Source organism: Bufo gargarizans, chromosome 4 (assembly GCF_014858855.1).
Source record: "Bufo gargarizans isolate SCDJY-AF-19 chromosome 4, ASM1485885v1, whole genome shotgun sequence".
Taxonomy (NCBI): domain Eukaryota; kingdom Metazoa; phylum Chordata; class Amphibia; order Anura; family Bufonidae; genus Bufo; species Bufo gargarizans.
This window is the reverse complement of record NC_058083.1, coordinates 520,265,442-520,291,459: the sequence shown is the minus strand read 5'-3', so window position 1 is coordinate 520,291,459 and position 26,018 is coordinate 520,265,442. Positions and strand designations below refer to the sequence as shown.

Here is a 26,018-nt window from a genome sequence, read left to right as displayed (position 1 = left end):
CACCCTCTTAGGTTCTCCAGCTCAGTATGTACATATACGTTTCTAATCTGTAATTAACAATAAGTGCTCAGTGTGGTTTAGAACCTATTTCACTTGCAGGTTGAAGACTCCATTCATTTCAGTATAAGACATCACTTTATTTCCTCCCTGCTGAGTAAGGTTAGATAGATAAATTTAGACAGAAAGACATAGGTAAAATAAATTGACCTTCTCAACTAAAGAGGGAAATCCAAATCCAAGCTGTCTATAGAGGAACATGCTAGCTAGTAATGACCTGTGATTACTGCAGCCTCTACACTAATTCAAGCCATCTCTGCAGTGCCAAGGCAATGTGACCTCGGGAGTGCACTAACAGGGAACAGAGGGTGATGACAGACAATGATAGCAACTTCCTGTTAGAGACATAGGACATAGGAGAGGTCTGCAGCACAAATGGACGAGCTATCAGTGGAATGGCTCCACAAAGCCTCTGAGGTGCATTCTGGGTATTATCAGGCTTGGTCATTTTGGTGTTTCTGGCTTCTTCTGCTAGGAGAACACTCTTATGAAAGAAGACACGGGAGAATTTGTATATTGCTTACCCAGATGTCAGGGCCAGCCCACCGCTCGCTACGATCCATACGATCTCCAGGTTGTTCCAGCTTATACCGCCGTGCAGTGTGACGTATACTGGACTGTCAGTGCTTCCTATGTGTCTAAGGTAAGCAGTGCGGATGTATATATGGATGACCGTCTTATTCTGATATTGATCCAGGATATGCTCCAATCACATCCAAAGCTGACTGCAAAATTCTCTAACATAAGGCATGTGATAGTGATGAGGCACAGCTGACTGCGACACAGCCCACAGAGCCGCAATATCATCCTTTGTAATTAGTGTTGACTACAGTTTATGAACCATCTGTCCGCTTGTCTCCCCTCATATTCATTATTCTGTGTCATGGCTGTCACCCTGGAAAGTTATCTTTAGTTTTTATTGTCTAGAAAGGAGGGGAACTCCCGTTGTATCCAGAAAATCGTTACTCGTTTATTAAAGGGGTTGGCCAGGATAAGATAAAAGTTTTTTTTTTTTTTAAACAGCGCCTCTCCTATCCACAGGCTGGAACTGGTATTGCAGTATGAGCATAAATGGGACCTAGCTGCAATACCAGACACAACCCACAGACTTTTTTCTAATTTTATATAACCCCTTTAAAGTGACCTTTTATTAGTACGTTGTTTTTAGGACCGAGGCGCTACCTGGGCGCTGCTGCCTCTTCCTAGGTCAGTAATGTCACGTTCATCGATCGCATGTCCAAGGCGCCACTCAGCCCCATTCAAGTGAGCTGCAATACCAAGCACAGCCACTGTGCAATGTACTGCGCTGTGCTTGGTAAGCTGATTGGCGGGGGTGCTGGGAGTCGGTCCCCTGCCGATCATGATGTGAACCCAGCCTAATATAGGATATAGTTATAGCAGCTGGAGCTGTGTTTTTTTCTGATACAGAGCTCCAAACCTCTGCATAGACCAGAGGACGCCGGGTGAGAATGCTCATCATAAGGAGCTGGAGGGGGGCTACTTTTGTACTGCAGATCGTACGGGCAAGTATGTTTTTGTGCGATTGAGGTCAGGGCAATGACTGTAACACACAGCCGCAGCCCCGCTCTAATTACAGCCTGTCTGTAATGGAACTTACTAGCTAAAGTCCTGTGATTACAGCAGCCTCGGCACAGTTTCTGTATGGTGGCTTACCCGCTTGAGGACGCCGGGTGAGAATGCTCATCATAAGGAGCAGGAGGGGGGCTACTTTTGTACTGCAGATCATACGGGCAAGTATGTTTTTGTGCGATTGAGGTCAGGGCAATGACTGTAATACACAGCCGCAGCCTCGCCCTAATTACAGCTTGTCTGTAATGGAACTTGCTAGCTAAAGTCCTGTGATTACAGCAGCCTCGGCACAGATTCTGTATGAAGGAGGGAGTAACAACTGCTTGTGAGCTAGCAGACCCTTATCACCACATTCAAAGTGAGAGATTGAGTGCACTTTCTTACCTCTGACCCAGTAACAGAGAATCAATATGACGTGATCAAGGTCCATTCCTACCAGGGTCCAATTGGAGGGCCCCAGGACCGTCTGACCATCTTTTTTGTGTCATACTTAGGTATACCCTGACAACCATCTGTGCGCTGTTAGTTTATAAGGACTTTAGAGTTTAAAGGGCTTGTGCAGGAGGAGAAAAACATGGCTGCTTTCTTCAGCACTCCTGTCCATGGGTTGTGTCTGGTATTACAGCCCAGCATTGCCACAGTAAATGTGGATGAGCCGCAATACCGTACGCAACCTGTGGACAAGTGTGCTACTCTTGTGCAGCCATATTTTCAATCCTGGGCAACCCCTTTAAAAAAAAAAAAAATAGACCGTAAGCTCCTTAACTCCCCCTAGTGGTTGCTGCAAACAGCCAGAATCTTATCTGTAGAGCACGCATCCGTAATACCGCCACATGGATGAACCCTAAATCCTCTGCTCCCTTCTATGTAGATATGGATGGTGGGATTAGTCTTTTTTCATTCTTTCATTCCCCACAGGTCATGATGGTCTCAGGAGCGGAGATCATGGAGGCCGTGCCCGTCACCGAGTGGTTATGTGAGAGGGAGAAATACTATGCAATAAAGAATATCCGCACCTTCTCCCAGTTCAGGTAAGACTCAAAATGTGTCTGCGTTGCTGGCAAAAGAAGTTTTCTCTACAGTGTAAGGCTCTGTTTACACAGCGTGTCAGTCCTATGTGTTCCCTGAACATATATCAAACAAATCCATAAGGCTCAATTCATCTGACGGGGACAGAAGAGTGTGCTTTTGGCCTAGGTCGGGCCATTATATACCATTATACGTTTTATTTTATTTATTTTTTAACCATCTTTCGGCTGGATCAACCCTATTAAACCAGCTATAATGCCTGGTAGGGTTGATTCTGCATTATTTTCTGGTTAAATCCCTGATCGAAACCACGACGTTCCCCATGAAATGAATGTAGTCACTGCAGTGATTTTGACTTTTTTTTTGCTGTTTTTTAGGCTGTGGAAAGCTTTTACGGTGTGGAAAAGGAACGTTCACAGATCCAAGATGGACAGTAGCAAGTATGTGATGAAAACTAATCGCCATGTATGCTCTCCCTACGGAATGCACCACAGAATTCACCAGATTTATCATTGCCAGTTTTCTACCATATTTATGAAGCTTTTGCACCACAAATTGAAACTGAGCTTAGCACAAGGGGTTTCCTATTGCAGATGGAGCAGTGAGGACAACCAGATCTGAGCAGATGTACTGTGTCAATGCCAGATTTATACCCTTGCAGCATTAATTCAACTTAGCACAATAGTTTTCCTATTGCAAATGAAGCAGTAGGGATGAGGGGCTACTGCTGCAGCCAGTTGCCCTACTGCCAAATCTGATCAGATTTATCAATGTCAGATTTCTACCCTATTTATGAAGCCATTGCAACACAAATTAAACTTAGCACAATCGCTTTCTTATTGTAAAAGGAGCAGGGGAGTGGAGAGGGGCTGCTGCTCTGACCAGTTGCCTTACAGCCAGATCTGATCAGATTTGCCAATGTCACATTTTTACCCTGTTTATGAAGAACCTGCAATACAAATTAAGCTTAGCACAATGGTTTTCCTATTTCAAACTGAGCAGTGTGGATGAGGGGCTACTGCTGCGGCCAGTTGCCTTACAGCCAGATCTGATCAGATTTACCAATGTCACATTTCTTCCCTATTTATTAAGCCCCTGCAACACAAATGAAACTTAGCACAATTGTTTTCCTAATGCAAATGAAGCAGTAGGGATGAGGGGTTACTGCTGCAGCCAGTTGCCTTACAGCCAGAACTGATCAGATTGATCAATACCAGTTTTCTACCCTATTTATAAAGATCCTACAATACAAATTAAACTTATCACAATGGTTTTCCTATTGCAAATGAAGCAGTAGGGATGAGGGGTTACTGCTGCAGCCAGTTGCCTTACCGCCAGAACTGATCAGATTGATCAATACCAGTTTTCTACCCTATTTATGAAGCTCCTACAACACAAATGAAACTTAGCACAATGGCTTTCCTATTGCAAACTGAGCAGTGTGGATGAGGGGCTACTGCTGCGGCCAGTTGCCTTACAGCCAGATCTGATCAGAGCTACCAATGCCAGACTTGTACCCTTTTTATGAAGCTCTTGCAACACTAATTGAACCTAGCACAATGCTTTTCTTATTGCAAACTGAGCAGTAGGGATGAGGGGCTACTACTGCTGGCAGTTGTCTTACTGCCAGATCTGATCATAGTGAAATTCAAAAGAGAAATTATCCACATATAGGGTGCCACGAGATAGGACAGACCAAGAAGAATATTAGGTGATATTTTTGTCTATTTTCTACTTGTAGTAATCCCTTGAATAGTAATCATTGCGTTCTCACTGTACAGGGCGCTGCTCCTCCGGCATCTGTTCCTTGCAGACGGACTCTTCCAGGACTGCCTGCTATACCTCCAGACGTTGTGTGAGGGCGCTGTGAATGTCCAGAGTGATAACCGACATGGAGATTTGCCTATTTTACTTGTTAATGTAAGGAACAGTATTAATAATATTAGGAAATTTGGATCTAACTAAAGGAGAACATCTCCCAAAAGCAGATCGCTCCCCGATGTAGTGAACGTTCCTATACAGTATGCCCGGATGCTTATACTGAGCATGCATATGTATATACTTGAATGTATGAGGGTCTCAGCTAGTATACAGAACGGCCCGGTGTGTAATGTACTCCTCCTCTCTGCAGCTGGATCACTCCTGCACCTATTCCCTGAAGGATTTTTGTCATATTCAGAACGAAGCCAGTGATAATTCCCTGAAGAAACTTCAGACACTCAGAGAAATGCTTCTTAAGGTCATCGCTCAGACTTTATATAAGGTATGAGACTGTGTTAATAATAATAAAAGTTTCACTGTGATGAAGTACCCTCTTTTTATTTGAAGGTGTTGGAATATTAGGAAAAGCCCCTTCCATGTACCTGTTTAAGGTATATGGACATCATGGACGGGAGTGCTCTACTCAATGACTCCCGTGATCTTCTCAGTCAGTCTTTTGAATGAGCATCATGCAATACCTCATCCCTCCTGTAGTGGCCACTGTAGCAGACACTGAAGGTTATCTTGTGGCGATCAACTGGTCACCAGGGGTTCCCGACTTAGAAAATAGGTTGTCCAGATAGGAAATATTTTTTAATCCCTTGAAGGCACAGCCTTTTTGGGCCTTAGGACACAATCTTATTTTTTTTAATTTTTTATAATTACATCCTGAGAGCCTTAATGTCATGAGGACTTAAAGGGATTGTCTCATCTGAGACATTGGTGGCATGTTGCAGGGCCACAACCTTTCTCCAAAATGAGAACCCGAAGTGAGCGGGGAGCAGCCATGCATGTGCGTCCTCCTCCCTCCATTCATCTCTGTGGCTCGGCTATCTCTGGCAGTGCTATAGAAGTGAATGGAGCAGTGACCGCACTTGCACGGTGCGCTCTACGCTCATTTCTATGGGACTTCTGAAAATAGCCGAGTGCGCTCACCCAGCAGTTTTCGGGACTCTCATCAATGGAGATCTCGCTGCGCATGTGAAGTGCACTCTCCTTCACTTTCGGGAGTGTTCTGGAGATAGGGTGGGGGTCTTAGAGGTGGGACCTGCACCAACCTGCACATATCCTAGCCATATGCCACGAATGTCTCAGAATGACAACCCCTTTAACTGGACAATCTTCATTTTTTAATGGAATGGCGCCAATTTTGGGTTCATACAGTATGATTTATTGAGCAACTTGTGTTTGAGAATGTGGCAAATACCACATAAGTATTCTTAATTTTTTTATTTTTTTTAATAGTGTATTGACCATGGTATCTCAGGAGTTAAAGATTAAGGGGGAAGGGTCCTTGGCACTGTGTCCCCCAGCAGAGCTGTATATAGTGCACCCATATGTATGATGGTGGCTCAGTGGCTGGGGTCCTGGGACTGAACCCAACCAACATCTTCATGGATTTGTATGTTCTTCACATGATTTTGTGAGTCTCCTCTTTGCCGTACTAGTGAGATAGTCTGGAATTTAGATAGTGAGCCCCCGTGGGGATAGGGACCGATGTGAGTGATGACAATATCTGTACAGCGCTATGGAATATGTTGGTGACATAGAAATGAATGTAGGCAATTGAACATCAGATTTATTAGCCCTCATGAAGCCCCATAGAAGCCTTTAGCGCCCGGCTAGGGGAGGTCTGCATGCTCCATCGGACGCCATATTATGGAGGCATTCACTTTCGAAAAAGCATTGCTTCTAGGCAAGAATTGCTCTGTGATGCTGTGCCGTACAGAGGCACCATGTGGCAGCACGTGAAGTGCCTACAGCTTTGTAGTAGGGAGCCATAGGGATCGCCAGCACCGCTGTATAGGCTGTGTATGATGAGGCTTCCACAGGCAGGAGAGCAGCTGACAGTCATCATCTCCCTGTTTCCAGATTGTCCCCCCCGTCATCTAATAAAACAAATCCGCAAGTTACTCTGCTGAAGCGAATCTAATTCCTTCACTAAACAGCTGGGAATAACCGTTATACAACGGAGCACGTAGAACAAAAGCTGCACGCGGAGCCAATATAACCCATGGTGTGTAACTCTTCACATTCCAGGTGGCCGAGGCCGTCGGGCTGAAGGATCCATTCTTATCTACATCCCCAACGAAGCCAAATTACACCGAGAAGTCAGAATGGAGGAATCTGCAGGAGCGGTTTAGAAGGTTTCTCAGCCTGGTGGACTGCCTCTTCCAGGAGATGCTACGATCTGTTGCCTCCAATGCAGTCCAGATGCTCCTCAAATTCTTAGAAGCTTCCAGCCATGTGACGTCAGCAGAAGAGAAAAAGAAAGATAAATTAAGGTCTGATCCTCGGGTCACTAACTGGAGATATAAAATACCACAGATGAGTGCCTCCGAATCTAGATACTCATCATGCAGGGCTACATACACGGTCTAGTCCCAGTATTGTGACCACCAGCTAATATCCAGAGTAACCGCCGTGTGCAGTACGGCCCAGGTAGGTTGTCACAGGTATCTGGAGCCATGCTGACTGCAGTGCATCCCACAGCTGCTGGAGGGGTCATGGGGGAGCATCCATAGAGCGGACATGACCATCTAGGTGGTCCCACAGATGATCAATTGGGTTCAAGTCTGGGGAATTAGGGGGCCAGGGTAGTACTTGGAAGTCTTGGTCATGTGCTACCAACCAATGTTGGACATTTCTGACCTTGCGACATGACACATTGTCTTGCTGGAAGATCCCATCCGCCCCAGGGAAGACAATCAGCATGTAGGGGTGTACCTGATCTGCAAGGATGGATTCCTGCCCAAATCGGTTCAGAGTTCCTTCCACATGGATGAGTTGCCCAGAGAATGCCACGAAAACCTCCATACCATAGCGCTGCCCCCACCGGCTTGTGTTCTTCCAGTAATGGCTGCAGGGTGTTCCCTCTATGATGTTTCTCTCCTGACACGTTGCTCCATTGTGGGTGTCCTCCATCCTCACGCACCTTCATAGCCAACGTTTACCTCTCATCAGTGGCATGTGGTGCTCCGCAGTTTTCACATCGCTTCTTCACAATGGTTCCATTTGTCCACTCATCATACACTTTAACCACAGCAGCAGGAGAACAGTTCACACTGCGCAGTTTCAGAAATACCGCCACGTGGGGCCTGAAAGCCAATAATCATCCCTGCCTGCATCTCTGATAAATGTCCCCTTTTATCCATAAAAGCAACGAGTGATATGTGTGCAGACAGCCTATCACACACCTTATATGCCCACCAAGCCAGCTCAGCACACCTTATGTACCCACCGAGCCAGCTCAGCACACCTTATCTACCCACCGAGCCAGCTCAGCACACCTTATCTACCCACCGAGCCAGCTCAGCACACCTTATCTACCCACCGAGCCAGCTCAGCACACCTTATCTACCCACCGAGCCAGCTCAGCACACCTTATCTACCCACCGAGCCAGCTCAGCACACCTTATCTACCCACCGAGCCAGCTCAGCACACCTTATCTACCCACCGAGCCAGCTCAGCACACCTTATCTACCCACCGAGCCAGCTCAGCACATGGCATCTTCCTTCATGAGCTACCTGCTAGAACACCAAGGGTAGGGAGTTGTCAGAATAATGGGACTTGACTATGTATGTGCAGCCGGCTGCTGAGATTTCACCTGTAAGATGGCACAAAGAAGGTGGATTTAGATACAAAAACATTAATCTTTCTTTTACTTCAAGAGTCTCTGAGTTTAGAGATATATCAAAAGTTTTCATCTGTGGCAGTCTGAATATCTCGCTCTCTCTCCTCACTGGATGGAATTGAGTCCGGCCCATAGACTTCTTTTGAGTCCATCTTCTGCAGAAAGCACAATATGTGAATGCTTCTCTCACTCAGACTTTGGATATGTTTCTATGACATCTCAAAACTCTAGAAAAGTTAGGATCGGTCCTCAGTATCACATTGGCCAGGGTCCGATTCCCGGCACTCCCGACAATCAGCAGTTTTGGTTGCTGCTGAGGCCAGAGCCAAGCACCAGAACTACAAGGCATTATGCTTGTGGCATCTTGACCACACTCACTTATACATACTATCAGTGTAGTAAAAGAAAATGTATTTATAAATTTTTTCTGTATCAATGATTTATTTTAGAAACGCAGAGGACAAAAGCCTGGAAATATCTGATAAAGTCCAACAAATGGCCAGTTCACCAGTAGATATTTCTAAGGTAAGTTGCACAGAATTAAACTCTACGTTACATCAGTCGTACATATGTTACATTACTTATCCTGTACTGATCCTGAGTTACATCCTGTATTATACTCCAGAGCTGCACTCACTATTCTGCTGGTGGAGTCACTGTGTACATACATTACATTACTTATCCTGTACTGATCCTGAGTTACATCCTGTATTATACTCCAGAGCTGCACTCACTATTCTGCTGGTGCAGTCACTGTGTGCATACATTACTTATCCTGTACCGATCCTAAGTTACATCCTGTATTATACTCCAGAGCTGCACTCACTATTCTGCTGGTGGAGTCACTGTGTACATACATTACTTATCCTGTACTGATCCTGAGTTACATCCTGTATTATACTCCAGAGCTGCACTCACTATTCTGCTGGTGCAGTCACTGTGTACATACATTACATTACTTATCCTGTACTGATCCTGAGTTACATCCTGTATTATACTCCAGAGCTGCACTCACTATTCTGCTGGTGGAGTCACTGTGTACATACATTACATTACTTATCCTGTACTGATCCTGAATTACATCCTGTATTATACTCCAGAGCTGTACTCACTATTCTGCTGGTGCAGTCACTGTGTGCATACATTACTTATCCTGTACCGATCCTGAGTTACATCCTGTATTATACTCCAGAGCTGCACTCACTATTCTGCTGGTGGAGTCACTGTGTACATACATTACTTATCCTGTACTGATCCTGAGTTACATCCTGTATTATACTCCAGAGCTGCACTCACTAGTCTGCTGGTGCAGTCACTGTGTACATACATTACATTACTTATCCTGTACTGATCCTGAGTTACATCCTGTATTATACTCCAGAGCTGCACTCACTATTCTGCTGGTGCAGTCACTGTGTACATACATTACATTACTTATCCTGTACTGATCCTGAGTTACATCCTGTATTATACTCCAGAGCTGCACTCACTATTCTGCTGGTGCAGTCACTGTGTACGTACATTACATTACTTATCCTGTACTGATCCCGAGTTACATCCTGTATTATACTCCAGAGCTGCACTCACTATTCTGCTGGTGCAGTCACTGTGTACATACATTACTTATCCTGTACTGATCCTGAGTTACATCCTGTATTATACTCCAGAGCTGCACTCACTATTCTGCTGGTGGAGTCACTGTGCACATACATTACTTATCCTGTACTGATCCTGAGTTACATCCTGTATTATACTCCAGAGCTGCACTCACTATTCTGCTGGTGCAGTCACTGTGTACATACATTACATTACTTATCCTGTACTGATCCTGAGTTACATCCTGTATTATACTCCAGAGCCGCACTCACTATTCTGCTGGTGCAGTAACTGTGTACATACATTACATTACTTATCCTGTACTGATTCTGAGTTACATCCTGTATTATACTCCAGAGCCGCACTCACTATTCTGCTGGTGCAGTAACTGTGTACATACATTACATTACTTATCCTGTACTGAACCTGAGTTACACACTGTATTATACTCCAGAGCTGCACTCACTATTCTGCTTGTGGAGTCACTGTGTACATTACATTACTTATCCTATACTGATCCTGAGTTACATCCTGTATTATACTCCAGAGCTGCACTCACTATTCTGCTGGTGCAGACACTGTGTACATACATTACTTATCCTGTACTGATCCTGAGTTACATCCTGTATTATACTCCAGAGCTGCACTCCTTATTCTGCTGGTGCAGTCACTGTGTACATACATTACTTATCCTGTACTGATCCTGAGTTACATCCTGTATTATACTCCAGAGCTGCACTCCTTATTCTGCTGGTGCAGTCACTGTGTACATACATTACATTATGGATGTTGCGGTAGTTTTTCCTGTGTGTCTAGAATCGCCTCCACACTTCCATGTTGATGTGCGGCTGCTGATTATACCTGCATCATGTATTTATATGTAACGGATGGAATTGCCTTATGGCAGTAATTATTACATATTTTATGATTCTATGAATATGAATGCAGCTATTTGTGAGGATGGTAATTCTCCTCTTGATTTCAGGTGCTGAGGGAAATTCGAGAGAACAAGCGAGGGAAACAAGAAGCGGCTGCAGTGTTTGAAGTTCGCTTGGTCCTGCATTCCCGGACAGAAGACAAACAGCAACTTTCCGCACGGGCCGCGGCGGCTTCCCATGATCCTCCGGGAGGCAAAAAGCAAGTTACTTTCGAAGAAGGAAATGAGGATTATCCTGGTAAATATGTCAGCAGTAGTTCAGAGCTGATGCTATACAGTGAATACTGTGCATTGCAAAAATATTCAACCCCTAAAAAAATCTCCTAATAGGTGTTTGGAGCTCTATCTTTAGCTGCATAGCTAGCTATAAAATGTTCCTCACCTGCTGCCTGACCAGGGGAAATTTAGATTACAAAATTGGCGCATCTTAAGCCTCACCGCCTTTCCAATGGAGCCCCACCCATTTCCAAGAATTTTGGGGTATTTTGATTCGGAAACTGGCCCCATGGTTCCCATTGTCACTGCTGGATTTACAGATGCGTTATTTGTAACAATTGTCTTATTTTCTAGATTCTGAAGAATGTGTCAATGATGGGAAAGATGAAGACAGTCCAAGAAGGTGAGGCCGGTGAAGGCTAGCTGCGTGTCCAGGGTGATCTACAGCTCAGGGGAGGGCTGTATTTGTGTCACCACTTGTAGACATGGGCACCAGGGGCGTGCTCCTTGGGTCTTTTGCCCGGTTCCTCAGGCCAGGCATTTTGGCTGCATTATGAGTCATTAGGGGTCATTTATTAAGACCGGCGCCGGCCTCTACATAACTTCGGGCGTATCCACTGCCCCTTCAAAATCTACCCCAGCTCTCTTGCTGGCATAGATTTGGACCATTTGCTATGTCTAAAACAGGCGTAGAAAATGATGAATGAGACGGATATGCTGGCCCCTCCCCTGCCCATGCCACACCCACTTTTTTAGACCTTGCATGAGCGGGAAAAAGTCTCAGATTGCGGTGCAAATAACCTTTATGCCACAATTTGCTCCAGAAATACGCCTAATACAGACGTATCTCTGGTGAGTAAATGACCCCCATTGTGTCTGGCTTTGCTCTGCTTAGCATTGCCCCCCCAACACCTACCGTATTCATTTTATTAACATGATTACTTCATTGCAGGTCATCAGCTGCTGCTCCTAAGACTGTCCTGGTCTTTCCTCCTAACACTGAATTTGAAATACATATACAAGGGCTTGTGGATGGATTTGAGCAGACTATAGGTAGGTGGTTTTTACTAGTTGTTACCCAAAGGATCAGCGATTCTCAAGGTTATGTATATTGTGTAACTTTGCTCAATGACTGCATCTAAGATCTGATATCACCAAATTATTTTACCTGCTGTGCTGATTTACCATCAGTAGATTACAACACGATAGTCTATTTGCCTAATATGTTAAATTCACTAAAAGCAAGTCTTAAACCTAACATAACTACTATAATACTGCCTTCTATGTACAAGAATATAACTACTATAATACTGCTCTTATGTACAAGAATATATCTACTATAATACTGCCTCCTATGTATAACAATATAACTACTATAATACTGCTCTTATGTACAAGAATATAACTACTATAATACTGCCTCCTATATACAAGAATATAACTTCTATAATACTGCTCATATGTACAAGAATATAACTACTATAATACCGCCTCCTATGTACAAGAATATAACTACTATAATACTGCCTTCTATGTACAAGAATATAACTACTATAATACTGCCTTCTATGTACAACATGGATGTCAAACTCATGGCCCTCCAGATGTTGCAAAACTACAACTCCCATCATTCCTTGATAGCTGTAGTATGCCCAGGCATGATGGGAGTTGTAGTTTTGCAACAGCTGGAGGGCCACGAGTTTGACATCCCTGATGTACAAGAATATAACTACTATAATACTGCTCCTATGTACAAGAATATAACTACTATAATACTGCTCATATGTACAAGAATATAACTACTATAATACTGCCTCCTATGTACAGAATATAACTACTATAATACTGCTCCTATGTACAAGAATATAACTACTATAATACTGCTCCTATGTACAAGAATATAACTACTATAATACTGCCTCCTATGTACCAGAATATAACTACTACAATACTGCTCCTATGTACAAGATTATAACTACTATAATACTGCTCCTATGTACAAGAATATAACTACTCTAATACTGCTCCTATGTACAAGAATGTAACTACTATAATACTGCCTCCTATGTACAAGAATATAACTACTATAATACTGCCTCCTATGTACAAGGATATAACTACTATAATACTACTCCTATGTATAAGTGTCACCACCAGACATCTGAGAAGCTCTGACAGGCGTTCTTTAGAATCTCCTCCTTGAGGTTCCTTTTGTTTTGCTTTCGTTTTGTCATCTCGTTAGCCTCTCTCAGCTGTCATGTAGTTGCACTGATTGCATCCCTTTAAATCCCTTCCCATACTGCATCACTTTGCGGTTTATACAACTTCCTGGAGTGTGTGCATGCTGGATGCTACTACTGAGTCTTCTACAGATAAGTTTTGTTTATTCATTTGTGTTTTCCTGTTTGCTGGATCCCAGGTGACCCTGACTCCCTCCGTATCAAGTGTAGGGAGCCGGTGGTCATGTCCCCTCACTATTATAGGGTGTTCAGGTGTTATACAGTCGAGGAACGAGAATATGCGATCATCTACCATTGAGATTTTTGCATAGGCTGAGCAGTTAGGGAGAGAGCCAGGTCTGTTGCAGGGCTCTCCCTTTGGTTCCTTAGTTTTGGATCCAGTCAGTCGGATCTTCATTTTGTGTCTTCTAGTTTTCTGTACACCTTCCGTGACATTATAAACCGCCAAAACCATCTCAAGCATGGATCCGGTTTCACTTTTGACTGAACACATGCAGGGTCTTTCATTGGAGGTAGCAGATCTCCGTAAAACTGTTTCTCAGTTTCAGGTGACCGGTTCAGGTTGCGTTCATGGAGTTTGTTCTGAGCCTAAGATCTCGCTCCCGGATACGTTCTCCGGGGGTAGTGAGAATTTTGTTAGTTTTAGAGAGGCTTGCAAACTCCATTTTCGCCTACTTCCCCATTCCTCTGGTGATGAGGAGCAGAGGGTGGGGATCATCATCTCGCTGCTCAGGGATAACGCTCAGTCCTGGGCCTTTTCGCTGCCGGTGGGGGCACGGCCCCTCTGTTCAGTGGATGAATTTTTTATAGCCCTGGGTCAGATATATGATGATCCAGATCGTATTGCTCTGGTTGAGTCTAGACTACGTCTTTTATGCCAGGGTAAACAATCCGCAGAGATATACTGATCAGAATTTCGGAGATGGGCAGCTGATACTGGTTGGAATGATGCTGCACTCCGAAGTCAATTTTGCCATGGTCTTTCAGAGGGATTGAAAGATGCATTTGCCTTTCATGAAAGGCCTACCTCCTTGGACTCTGCCATGTCTCGGGCCGTTCGTATTGACAGGCGTCTTAGAGAGAGAGAGGAGAGATCACACCTTCCTGTCATACTCAGTCCAAGGACAGTGTGGCGGTCTCATTCAGTGCACAGGGGTCTCAGTCGCTCTCAATCCCTTCTGAGCAGGAGCCCATGCAGCTGAGTTTGCTTGCCTCTGACAATAGAAGATTCAGCTCTCATAGGAAGGTTTGTTTCTGTTGTGGAGGTATAAATCATTTGGCAAATGTTTGTCCCTCTAGGAGATTCAGGCAGTTTTTTGAGAGTAATAAAGAAACAAAAAGAAAAAAATCCTCTAAAAACTTTCCATCTGTTACTATTGGCGGAAATTGAAGGTTTTCCGTTTGCTTGTAGTTCCCGTTTTGTCCTACCTGCCAGGGTGGCGCTGGAGAGCAAGAACATTTTTTGTGAGCAGCTGTCAATCTCATTGATAATCAATTTGCTATAACTCATGGTTTCCAGGTATGCACTTTGGGAAAGGACATACCTGTTTTTGCTATTGATTCCGTTCCACTTTCTCAGAAATCATTAAAGGGCATAGTTCACAATATCCGTTTAATTGTGAGTGATGCTCATGTTGAGGATGTGTCATGTTTCGTCCTTAGCGGTTTACCTACCCCTCTGGTGTTGGGGCTGCCCTGGCTCACTAAACATAACCCCACCATTGATTGGCAAGCGAGGCAAATAAATGGTTGGAGTGACTTTTGCAGAGAGAATTGCCTCATGACATCTGTTTCTGAGGTTGCTACTAAGACTGTACCATCTTTTCTCTCTGAATTTTCGGATGTCTTCTCTGAGAGTGGAGTTCAGGATTTGCCCCTGCACAGGGAGTACGATTGCCCTATTAATCTCATCCCAGACGCCAAACTGCCTAAATCTCGTTTATACAATCTCTCCCAACCTGAAAGGGTCGCTATGCGTGCTTATATCTCTGAGAGTCTGAGAAAGGGACACATACGACCCTCGAAGTCACCTGTTGCCGCTGGTTTTTTCTTTGTTAAGAAAAAAGATGGTTCTTTAAGACCATGTCTGGATTTCAGGGAGCTGAACAGCATCACAATTCGTGACCCTTATCCGCTTCCTCTGATCCCGGACCTGTTTAACCAGATTGTTGGGGCTAAAGTTTTTTCCAAGTTGGATCTAAGAGGGGCATACAACCTGGTCAGGGTCAGAGAAGGAGACGAATGGAAGACGGCCTTCAATACCCCTGAGGGCCAGTTTGAGAATTTGGTTATGCCTTTTGGTTTGATGAATGCTCCAGCCGTCTTTCAGCATTTTGTGAACAGCATTTTTTATCATTTAATGGGGAAATTTGTACTAGTGTATCTAGATGACATTTTGATTTTTTTCTCCTGATTTCAAAACTCATAAGGACCACTTACGTCAGGTCTTGGTCATCCTGCGGGAGAATAAATTGTACGCTAAACTGGAAAAATGTGTGTTTGCGGTTCCAGAAATTCAATTTCTGGGGTTTCTTCTCTCCGCTTCTGGTTTTCGCATGGACCCCGAGAAGGTCCGCGCTGTGCTTGAGTGGGAGCTTCCTGAGAATCAGAAGGCGCTGATGCGTTTTTTGGGTTTTGCCAATTATTACAGGAAGTTTATTTAGAATTATTCCTCTGTTGTTAAACCACTCACTGATATGACTAGAAAGGGGGTAGATTTTTCCTCCTGGTCGGTAGAGGCGCGTAAGGCCTTTTCTAATATCAAGGAGAGTTTTGCTTCCGCTCCCATCTTGGTACAACCTGATGTCTCTCTGCCCTTCATAGTTGAGGTGGACGCTTCTGAGGTGGGTGTGGGTGCGGTCTTGTCTCAGGGTCCCTCTCCTGCCAAATGGCAACAGTGTGCCTTTTTCTCGAAGAAACTCTCCTCCGCAGAGAGAAATTACGATGTGGGTGATAGGGAGTTGTTGGCCATCAAGTTAGCTTTTGAGGAATGGCGCCATTGGCTAGAGGGAGCCAGACACCCTATTACCGTGTTTACTGACCATAAGAATCTGGCCTACTTGGAGTCAGCCAAGCGTCTGAACCCGAGACAGGCCAGATGGTCTTTGTTTTTTTCGAAGTTTAATTTTGTTGTCACGTTCCGCCCTGGAGTTAAGAATGTGAAGGCGGATGCCCTGTCACGTTGTTTTCCGGGAGGTGGGAATTTTGAAGACCCGGGTCCCATTTTGGCTGAAGGTGTGGTGGTCTCTGCTCTTTATCCTGAATTGGAGGCAGAGGTTCAGGTAGCCCAGTCAGAGGCTCCTGATCTTTGTCCTCCTGGGCGGTTGTTTGTGCCTCTCGCTTTAAGACACAAGATTTTTAAGGAGCACCACGATACTGTCCTTGCTGGGCACCCGGGGGCAAGAGCCACAGTGGATCTCATCGCTCAGAGATTCTGGTGGCCGGCGCTTCGTAAGTCGGTTGAGGGTTTTGTGGCAGCCTGCGAGACCTGCACTCGTGCCAAAGTCCTTCATTCACGGCCATCAGGCCCTCTCCTTCCGTTACCTATTCCTTCCCGTCCTTGGACACATCGGGGAAGACTGTGATTCTGGTGGTGGTGGACCGTTTTAGCAAAATGGTGCATTTCATTCCTTTTCCTGGCTTGCCCAATGCTAAGACGCTGGCGCAGGCATTTATTGATCACATTGTCAAATTGCATGGTATTCCTTCAGACATAGTCTCTGATAGGGGCACGCAGTTTGTTTCCAGATTCTGGAAGGCTTTCTGTTCTCGCTTGGGGGTTTGGTTGTCATTCTCTTCTGCTTTCCACCCGCAGTCGAATGGCCAGACAGAGCGCGTCAATCAGAATCTGCGCTGTTTTGTGGCAGAGAATCAGGAGGATTGGTGTTCTTTTGCTTTAAATAACCGTCGTCAGGAGTCCTCTGATAAGTCACAATTTTTTTGGTGCATATGGGTTTCATCCACAGTTTGGGACATTCTCTGGAGAGGGGTCTTCTGGTTTACCTGTTGAGAACAGATTCTCCTCGTCTTTGTCATCTATTTGGCAAAAGAGTCAGGATAATCTAAAGAGCATGAGTAAGAGATATAAGCGTGTGGCGGATAAGAGACGTGTGCCTGGTCCGGACCTGAATGTTGGTGATCTGGTGTGGTTGTCTACTAAGAATATCAAATTGAAGGTTCCCTCCTGGAAGTTGGGTCCTAAGTTTATTGGGCCTTACAAAATCTTGTCCGTCATCAGTCCTGTTGCCTACCGTCTTGATCTTCCTCAGACTTGGAAGATCCATAATGTTTTTCATAAGTCCTTATTAAAACCTTATGTACAACCCATTGTACCCTCGTCTTTGCCTCCTGCTCCGATTGTGGTTGATGGTAATCTTGAATTTCAGGTCTCTAGGATTGTGGATTCTCGTGTTGTCTGCGGTTCTCTCCAGTACCTCGTTCATTGGGAGGGTTATGGTCCTGAGGAGAGGATGTGGGTCCCAGTGACGGACATTAAGGCCACTCGTCTCATCAGGGCTTTCCATAGGTCCCATCCTGAGAAGGTGGGCTCTGAGTGTCCGGAGTCCACTCGTAGAAGGAGGGGTACTGTCACCACCAGACATCTGAGAAGCTCTGACAGACGTTCGTCAGAATCTCCTCCTTGAGGTTCCTTTTTGTTTTTGCTTTCGTTTTCTCATCTCGTTAGCCTCTCTCAGCTGTCATGTAGTTGCACTGATTGCATCCCTTTAAATCCCTTCCCATACTGCATCACTTTGCGGTTTATACAACTTCCTGGAGAGTTTGCGTGTTGGAGTTTTGTTCATTCATTTGTGTTTTCCTGTTTGCTGGATCCCAGGTGACCCTGACTCCCTGCGTATCAAGTGTAGGGAGCCGGTGGTCGTGTCCCCTCACTATTATAGGGTGTTCAGGTGTTATACAGTCGAGGAACGAGGATATGCGATCATCTACCATTGAAATTTTTGCATAGGCTGATCAGTTAGGGAGAGAGCCAGGTCTGTTACAGGGCTCTCCCTTTGGTTCCTTAGTTTTGGATCCAGTCAGTCGGATCTTAATTTTGTGTCTTCTAGTTTTGTGTACACCTTCCGTGACAATAAGAATATAACTACTACAGTCCTGATCAAAAGTTTAAGACCACTTGAAAAATGGCAAAAAATCATATTTTACATTGTTGGATCTTAACAAGGTTCCAAGTAGAGCTTCAACATGCAACAAGAAGAAATGGGAGTGAGATAAAACATTTTTTGAGCATTCAATTTAATGAAAGCAACGAATAAACTGAAAAAGGCTGTTTTTCAGCTGATCAAAAGTTTAGGACCACACCTCCAAAAAAAAACGAAACTCCCCCCATAACTGAAATCCAACTTCCAAACATGAACTCAGTAATGAGTAGCTCCGCCGTTATTGTTGATCACTTCCAAAATTTGTTTCGGCATGCTTGATGCAAGCGTTTCCACGAGGTGGGTGGGAACATTTCTCCAGGTGGTGAAGACGGCCGCACGAAGGCCATCTACTGTCTGGAACTGTTGTCCATTTTTGTAAACTTCCCTTGCCATCCATCCCCAAAGGTTCTCAATTGGATTTAGATCAGGGGAACACGCAGGATGGGCCAAAAGAGTGATGTTATTCTCCTGGAAGAAGTGCCCACACAGATGAGGGCCCTGCAACATCTGGACATAGCCAGCGGCCGTTTGACGCCCTGCACTTCCTGAAGCTCCATTGTTCCACTGAAGGAAACAGCACCCCAGACCATTATGGCGCCCCCTCCACTGTGGCGCGTAGAAAACATCTCGGGGAGGATCTGCTTGTCATGCCAGTAATGTTGGAAACCATCAGGACCATCAAGGTTACATTTTTTCTCATCAGAGAATAAAACTTTCTTCCACCTTTGAATGTCCCATGTTTGGTGCTCTCTTGCAAAGTCCAAACGAGCAGTTCTGTGGCGTTCAAGGAGACGAGGTCTTTGAAGACGTTTTTTGTTTTTGAAGCCCTTCAGTCTCAGATGCCGTCTGATGGTTATGGGGCTGCAGTCAGCACCAGTAAGGGCCTTAATTTGGGTCGAGGATCGTCCAGTGTCTTGACGGACACCCAATTGACTTTTTGTTCCATAACCCTCAGGATCATTTAAGAAATTCCAAATGACTGTCTTACTGCGTCCCACCTCAGCAGCGATGGCGCGCTGTGAGAGACCCTGCTTATGCAGTTCAACAACCCGACCACGTTCAAAAAGGAAGAGTTTTTTTGCCTTTGCCATCACAACGTGTGACTACCTGACAGAGAATGACAATGAATCCAGATCTTTGCACAGATTTGGCCTTTTAAAGGTCCTAAAATTTGGATCAGCTGAAAAACAGCCTGTTTCAGTTTATTCGTTATTTTCAATTAATTGAATGCTCAAAAAATGTTTTGTCTCACTCCCATTTCTTCTTGTTGCATGTTGAAGCTCTACTTGGAACCTTGTTAAGATCCAACAATGTAAAATAGGATTTTTTGCCATTTTTCAAGTGGTCTTAAACTTTTGATCAGGTCTGTATAATACTGCCTCCTGTGCACAGATTATCCTGTGTTGTGCAGCTGTATTGCGTTAGTCACTCTGTTGATAATGTCGTCACAGATCATCCTCCTTCCACCCCCCTCTCCGCTGCAGGGATAAGCTCAGATTTGTCTCTTGTATTATTTTCCATATCTGAGCAGAATGTGTTTGGATGTATTACGTGCAGTCATATGACAGTGGATCCCATCTGGCGGTGAAATCTGTGAGTCACAATACAGTCATCTGTATCTGTTATGCTACATTAAGAAGTAGCTGAGGGCGGCGTTGGCCTGGGCACGGTGGCATTGTACGTGGTAGCTCGTCTAGTGGGCGCCTGAGTGTTCATGCCAGTGCTGGCTCTTTGTTGTACCAGGCAGTGACGTGCTCCTCAGCAGCATCTTTACTCTAAAGGACAGACCGTCAGTATCTGGTTGGCTATACCTACACAGCTTCACCATTGTGTAGTGGACGGACCTGGTTACCCTTCGCTTCGGTGGAAGCAGCGCTGCAGTTAGGGACGCTGATCCGACATCCTGCATCCACACCGATCAGCTAGTGATGGCCTATCATGAGGGTAGAAAACACTTTTAAAGGGAGTCTGTCAGCGGCAAATTCAGCAATAAAACCTTGTAAGGCTAGCTCAGCCGAATGTAATGATCCCTTTCACGTCTGGAGAAAAAGTAATTTTAATCAATTTGCAAATTAACAGTTAAGTGCACCGAGGGCGGACCCAAGCCACTCTGTGCACCCTTGCTCCTCCCACCTACTCTGCCACCCCCTCCCAGTTCTTCCAGATTGGGCCAGGTTCCTGCATAGTCCTCTCGCCTGGCTCTGTCAATCAAGCAGGAGAAGGCGCATGCGCTGTCATAACAAAGTCTACAGAGTGTTCGGAAACTACTAGTGCCGCACGCGGACAAGCGCCGAAAGCGAAGGAGCCAGCTCTGGCAGTGCCGCCCATGACCCGCCCAACAGATTCCAAGCTAAGCAAGATGGGCGGCATATGAGAAGAAGATGCAGCAGTGTAGAAGAGACGTCACCTGGAAGCGTTGGAGGCGTCACGTGAAACGACTTAAGATTTGCAAACGGAAGCAAGAAAAGTGTATTACAGAGTTAGGACATTATGAGATATGAAACATGGTCGTATGGCTTTGGATAACCCCTCGAAGTGTATTGGCTGTAGTTATGGGTTTAATGCAGGAGATGGCACCATCGATGATGGGCGCTCTGGTCCCGGGCAGTCACCCACATCACACTTAGAGATTATAATCTGACACTGCCCTTTATAGACCACAGATGAGACATATTTATCCCTGACCTCTGACAGATACTTGTTTTACACACGTGGAGCGCAGTTAAGACCCTTGGCCCTGAACTTTTGGCTGTTTTTTAGCAGTTTTTAGTATTGGGGTTTATGGACATAGCTGTATTACGGAGCAGTGGCCTTGGCTTCCCATGGTCCCATACTTGACTGCAGTTATGGAGACATAAAGAGTTTTTTTTTTTCTCACAACATGATTACTCTTAGAAGGTACTGACTCTTATTGTGGAGATCCAAGTCGTGGAGCAAAGCCCCCTGGGATATCGTATGCAAAATAGCTCGCTTCAGATCCACCACAAATCCACAATGTGTGAACTTAGCCTCAGGGTTCTGTTGTCTTCTCCAAGTCTCCGTTCCCAAATTTCCTTTCCCTCCAAGACCAGCTCCTAGTATATTTGAGCCTTTAAGGTAAGTTCATTTGCTCAGGAATTGCTGTGGATTTGTACAGGTGAAATCTGCGTTGGATTACGGTAGCAGGGAAGATTGTTGAAATTTCTCAACACAGAAATGACCTTCAGGACAGATTTTTAAATCTGCAGCATGTGTATTTGGGTTGAGGTTCAGCACAAAATCTGCATGTTATACTGCGGTGGATTTGTGGTGGAAAAATGCACCGTGTATGGCCCTATCCTAAGACTCTTGGCTTGAAAAGTGTGGGAGCTGTTAACCTAGTTTTCTGGGGCCCACCTCAGACCGGAGGACCCAGGTGTCTGCAAGCTCCTGAAGAGATCTTGGCAGAGGTAGGAAGGAACAGGTATGTGCACACGTTTCTTTTTTTTCACATTCATTTTGGTGCATATTCAGCACCAGAATCCACATGATGCCCTTGTGAAATCTGTGTCCTATGTTTTCAGTGGAAATCCACAATGTCGCTCATATGTCCAACATCTGAGTAAAGCAATGGCGTACTTACCGATATCTTTCTTTGTTGTGTTGCAGGTAGGTTCTCCCCTCTCAGCGAGGATCCCTGTTTTTCCAAATTCTTCCTTCAGCCGACACGTGAGAAGAAAGCTGTTCCTGATAGACAGCCAAAGTGGAGCCAGAAGGCGAGCTGGCCCAACTGTGAGCTCCTTCTTGGAATGGATTCAGATTATCAAAGATGGGTATGTGACCCTCATCCCCACCAGAGATGTCCAACACTCGCAGACATTTAGACCTACCTCCCAACATACAGGCATACCACTCAGTGCATACTTGTTTTTCACTTTGATGTGCTTGGGGTAGGTGCTGTGGAGAGACTTGGAGGTACTTATCCAGAATCCATTTTCAGTGGATTCTGGGTGGGTCCCACAGACACTGTTGAGGTGTCACCACATGTTGCTCCTCGTCGGAGGGGATGGTAAGATTTGGTGCACCCCATTGGGAAATAACTTCAAACAGTCAGGGTTTGCAGTTCACCATTGTGCTTCTTTACTGGAGGAACTCAAGTGCAAAACAATACAGGTAATGCATCGAGCTGGCAGAAAAAGGTTCTGTGCTGAGGAAAGTCCCGAGTTAGCTTTCCCTCTCTCTCTTAGAAGGCTGGTACCCTGACCCAAGAGCTGTTGGCCCAGGATCTGTGGCTCAGTCATCCGGTTGGCACTCTGGTCAAAGGGCTGGTGATCCAGGGTCTGTGGCAGAGTATCCCCTTCTGAGTGTCTTCTTCTGGTCACTCATGCAGTCTGGCATGAGTTTCTCCTTCTAAACACTGGTCTCTGCCTACAGACAACTAGGGGCTCTAATTGCTCTCTTTGTATATAGTTTCTTACTGAACTAGAACCTTCTAGTGGAAGGGGTGGAATGGAGAAGCTCAGCCTAAAAAGAAACAATGTTGCAATTTTAGTATGTCAAAGACTTGTATAGAGTTTCAATTCAAGTCTATGGGAATGACTAAGCAGTTTTTCCAGACATAAACAAGTCTTCAGACATAAAGAGCACTGAACTAGACATTTGGAAGGTCAGTGTGTCTGTTTTTCCCTCCAGAACTTTGAATAGTCTCTTATAGTAACAGTGGAAAAGAATTATCTTTCTCAGTGCATAGATAGAAAGTCCCAAAGTCTTTCATTATTAGCTGACTGTGTATTAACCCTTTCCACAGTGCAGTGTAAATACAGTGCAATAGTGCAAATGAACATGATATATGACAATAAACATATAGAATGCAGTTGAACAATATAAAGCACACAACAGCATAAAGCATAGTGCAAGTTAACCCTTTAAAGTGCCATAAAGTAGGGAGTACCCTTGCTCTAGGGACTACACATTCATTTGGCTTTCTAGGCTTTATTGCAGCTCTGTGATCCAGCAGGAAGGAGAAGTGTAAGTCCTCGTGTTAACTCCTGGCTCGGGCACCAAAAACTGTGATTCTATCTTTATGCAAAACCAATGAAGGACAATGCCAATGTTTGCTTTTGAAGTGTACGGGGCAAATACTGGCTAATAAATGCAAACATCTTATAAATGCAGTGGCTTATCTCCCATCACAACACAATCCTTCTTTCTTTGAGTTGGGAGGCCCCCTTATGTATTAGATGGTCAACTGGCCCCACCTAAATCAGGGTGTTCAGCCAACGTTCATATAATGTGCTCAGCCAGCTTAAAGGGATTGTCCAGGAATACCTCAATTTGAACTGATGACTACAGCTTGCCTCCTCTATGAAAAGACTTATACTTACCTGCAACCGCGCGTCCATCTTCCGGTTTGCGGCTTGTTTAATTCCTCAACGACATGGTCACCTGCTCCTCTGCAGCCCATGACTGGCTTTAGGCTATAACATGTCCATAAGAGACACGTCACCACTGAAGCCAGTTATTGGCTGCAGCAGAGCAGGTGACTACTCCCAGAAGGAGGCAAACAAGCCATGGACTGGAAGATGGACATGTGGTTGCCAGTGAGCAGGACCAGAGCGGCGGGGAGCAGGTAAGTATGATTTTTTTTTTTTTCCGTAGCGGAGGTAAGCTGTGGGCATCAGATAAAAGTTAGTCAGGTCCATAAATATTGGGACATGGACACAATTCTAACATTTTTGGCTCTATACACCACCGCAATGGATTTGAAATGAAACAAACAAGATGTGCTTTACCTGCAGACTGTCAGCTTTAATTTGAGGGTATTTACATCCAAATCAGGTGAACGGTGTAGGAATTACAACAGTTTGCATATGTGCCTCCCACTTGTTAAGGGGCCAAAAGTATTGGGACAGTTGGCTTCTCGGCTGTTCCATGGCCAGGTGTGTGTTATTCCCTCATTATCCCAATTACAATGAGCAGATAAAAGGTCCAGAGTTCATTTCCAGTCTGCTGTTTGCATTTGGAATCTGTTGCCGTCAACTCTCAAGATGAGATCCAAAGAGCTGTCACTATCAGTGAAGCCATCATTAGCTGAAAAAACAAAACAAACCCATCAGAGAGATAGCAAAAACATTAGGCCTGGCCAAAACAACTGTTTGGAACATTCTTAAAAAGAAGGAACGCACCGGTGAGCTCAGCAACACCAAAAGACCCGGAAGACCACGGAAAACAATTGTGGTGGATGACCGAAGAATTCTTTACCTGGTGAAGAAAACACCCTTCACAACAGTTGGCCAGATCAAGAACACTCTCCAGGAGGTAGCTGTGTATGTGTTTCAAAGTCAACAATCAAGAGAAGACTTCACCAGAGTGAATACAGAGGGTTCACCACAAGATGTAAGCTATTGGTGAGCCTCAAAAACAGGAAGGCCAGATTAGAGTTTTCCAAACGACATCTAAAAAAGCCTTCACAGTTCTGGAACAACATCCTATGGACAGATGAGACCAAGATCAACTTGTACCAGAGTGATGGGAAGAGAAGAGTATGGAGAAGCAAAGGAACTGCTCATAATCCTAAGCATACCACCTCATCAGTGAAGCATGGTGGTGGTAGTGTCATGGCGTGGGCATGTATGGCTGCCAATGGAACTGGTTCTCTTGTATTTATTGATGATGTGACTGCTTTTTGGGCAATATTATCTGCTCATATTCAGCCAAATGCTTCAGAACTCATTGGACAGCGCTTCACAGTGCAGATGGACAAAGACCCAAAGCATACTGCAAAAGCAACCAAAGAGTCTTTTTAAGGGAAAGAAGTGGAAAGTTCTGCAATGGCCAAGTCAATCACCTGACCTGAATCTGATTGAGCTGCATTTCACTTGCTGAAGACAAAACTGAAGGGAAAATGCCCCAAGAACAAGCAGGAACTGAAGACAGTTGCAGTAGAGGCCTGGCAGAGCATCACCAGGGATGAAACCCAGCGTCCGGTGATGTCTATGCGTTCCAGACTTCAGGCTGTAATTGACTGCAAAAGATTTGCAACCAAGTATTAAAAAGTGAAAGTTTGATTTATGATTATTATTCTGTCCCATTACTTTTGGTTCCTTAACAGGTGGGAGGCACATGTGCAAACTGTTGTAATTTCTGCACCGTTCACCTGATTTGGATGTAAATTCCTCAGATTAAAGCTGACAGTCTGCAGGTAAAGCACATCTTGTTCTTTTAATTTCAAATCCATTGTGGTGGTGTAAAGAGCCAAAAATTTTAGAATTGTGTCAATGTCCCAATATTTATGGACCTGACTGTAGATATTTCCGGACAACCCGTTTAAGATGCTCAGAAAGGTATACGGGTAAAGTTGTGAGGAGTGTATTTTGGGCTATGCCATAAATACCTATTTAGCAGCAGAGTTGAGCAAGCAGTTGAAAAATAGGAATACCCCTTTAAGGTATGGCCCCTTGATGAGTGGCAGACAGGCCCCCTGATTCATAAATCTGGTATTGAGTGTGAGGTCATCTCCCTGGTACCCAATTATTTGCCTAAACCAGTGATGGCTAACCTCCGGCACTCCAGCTGTGGTGAAACTACGACTCCCAGCATGCTCCATTCATTTCTATGGGG

The 26,018-nt window shown here is 44.8% G+C and overlaps 1 protein-coding gene across 1 annotated transcript in view; it reads left to right on the top strand.

The window, feature by feature from the left end:
- Positions 1-26,018, top strand: part of DNAH14 (dynein axonemal heavy chain 14) — a 176,164-nt gene that overhangs the window by 10,751 nt on the left and 139,395 nt on the right. The window contains 11 exon segments of the mRNA XM_044291995.1: positions 533-700; positions 2,566-2,678; positions 3,054-3,116; positions 4,458-4,596; positions 4,808-4,939; positions 6,697-6,941; positions 8,742-8,817; positions 10,874-11,063; positions 11,396-11,444; positions 11,994-12,094; positions 22,068-22,231. Coding sequence (XP_044147930.1) covers positions 533-700; positions 2,566-2,678; positions 3,054-3,116; positions 4,458-4,596; positions 4,808-4,939; positions 6,697-6,941; positions 8,742-8,817; positions 10,874-11,063; positions 11,396-11,444; positions 11,994-12,094; positions 22,068-22,231 — 1,440 coding nt within the window.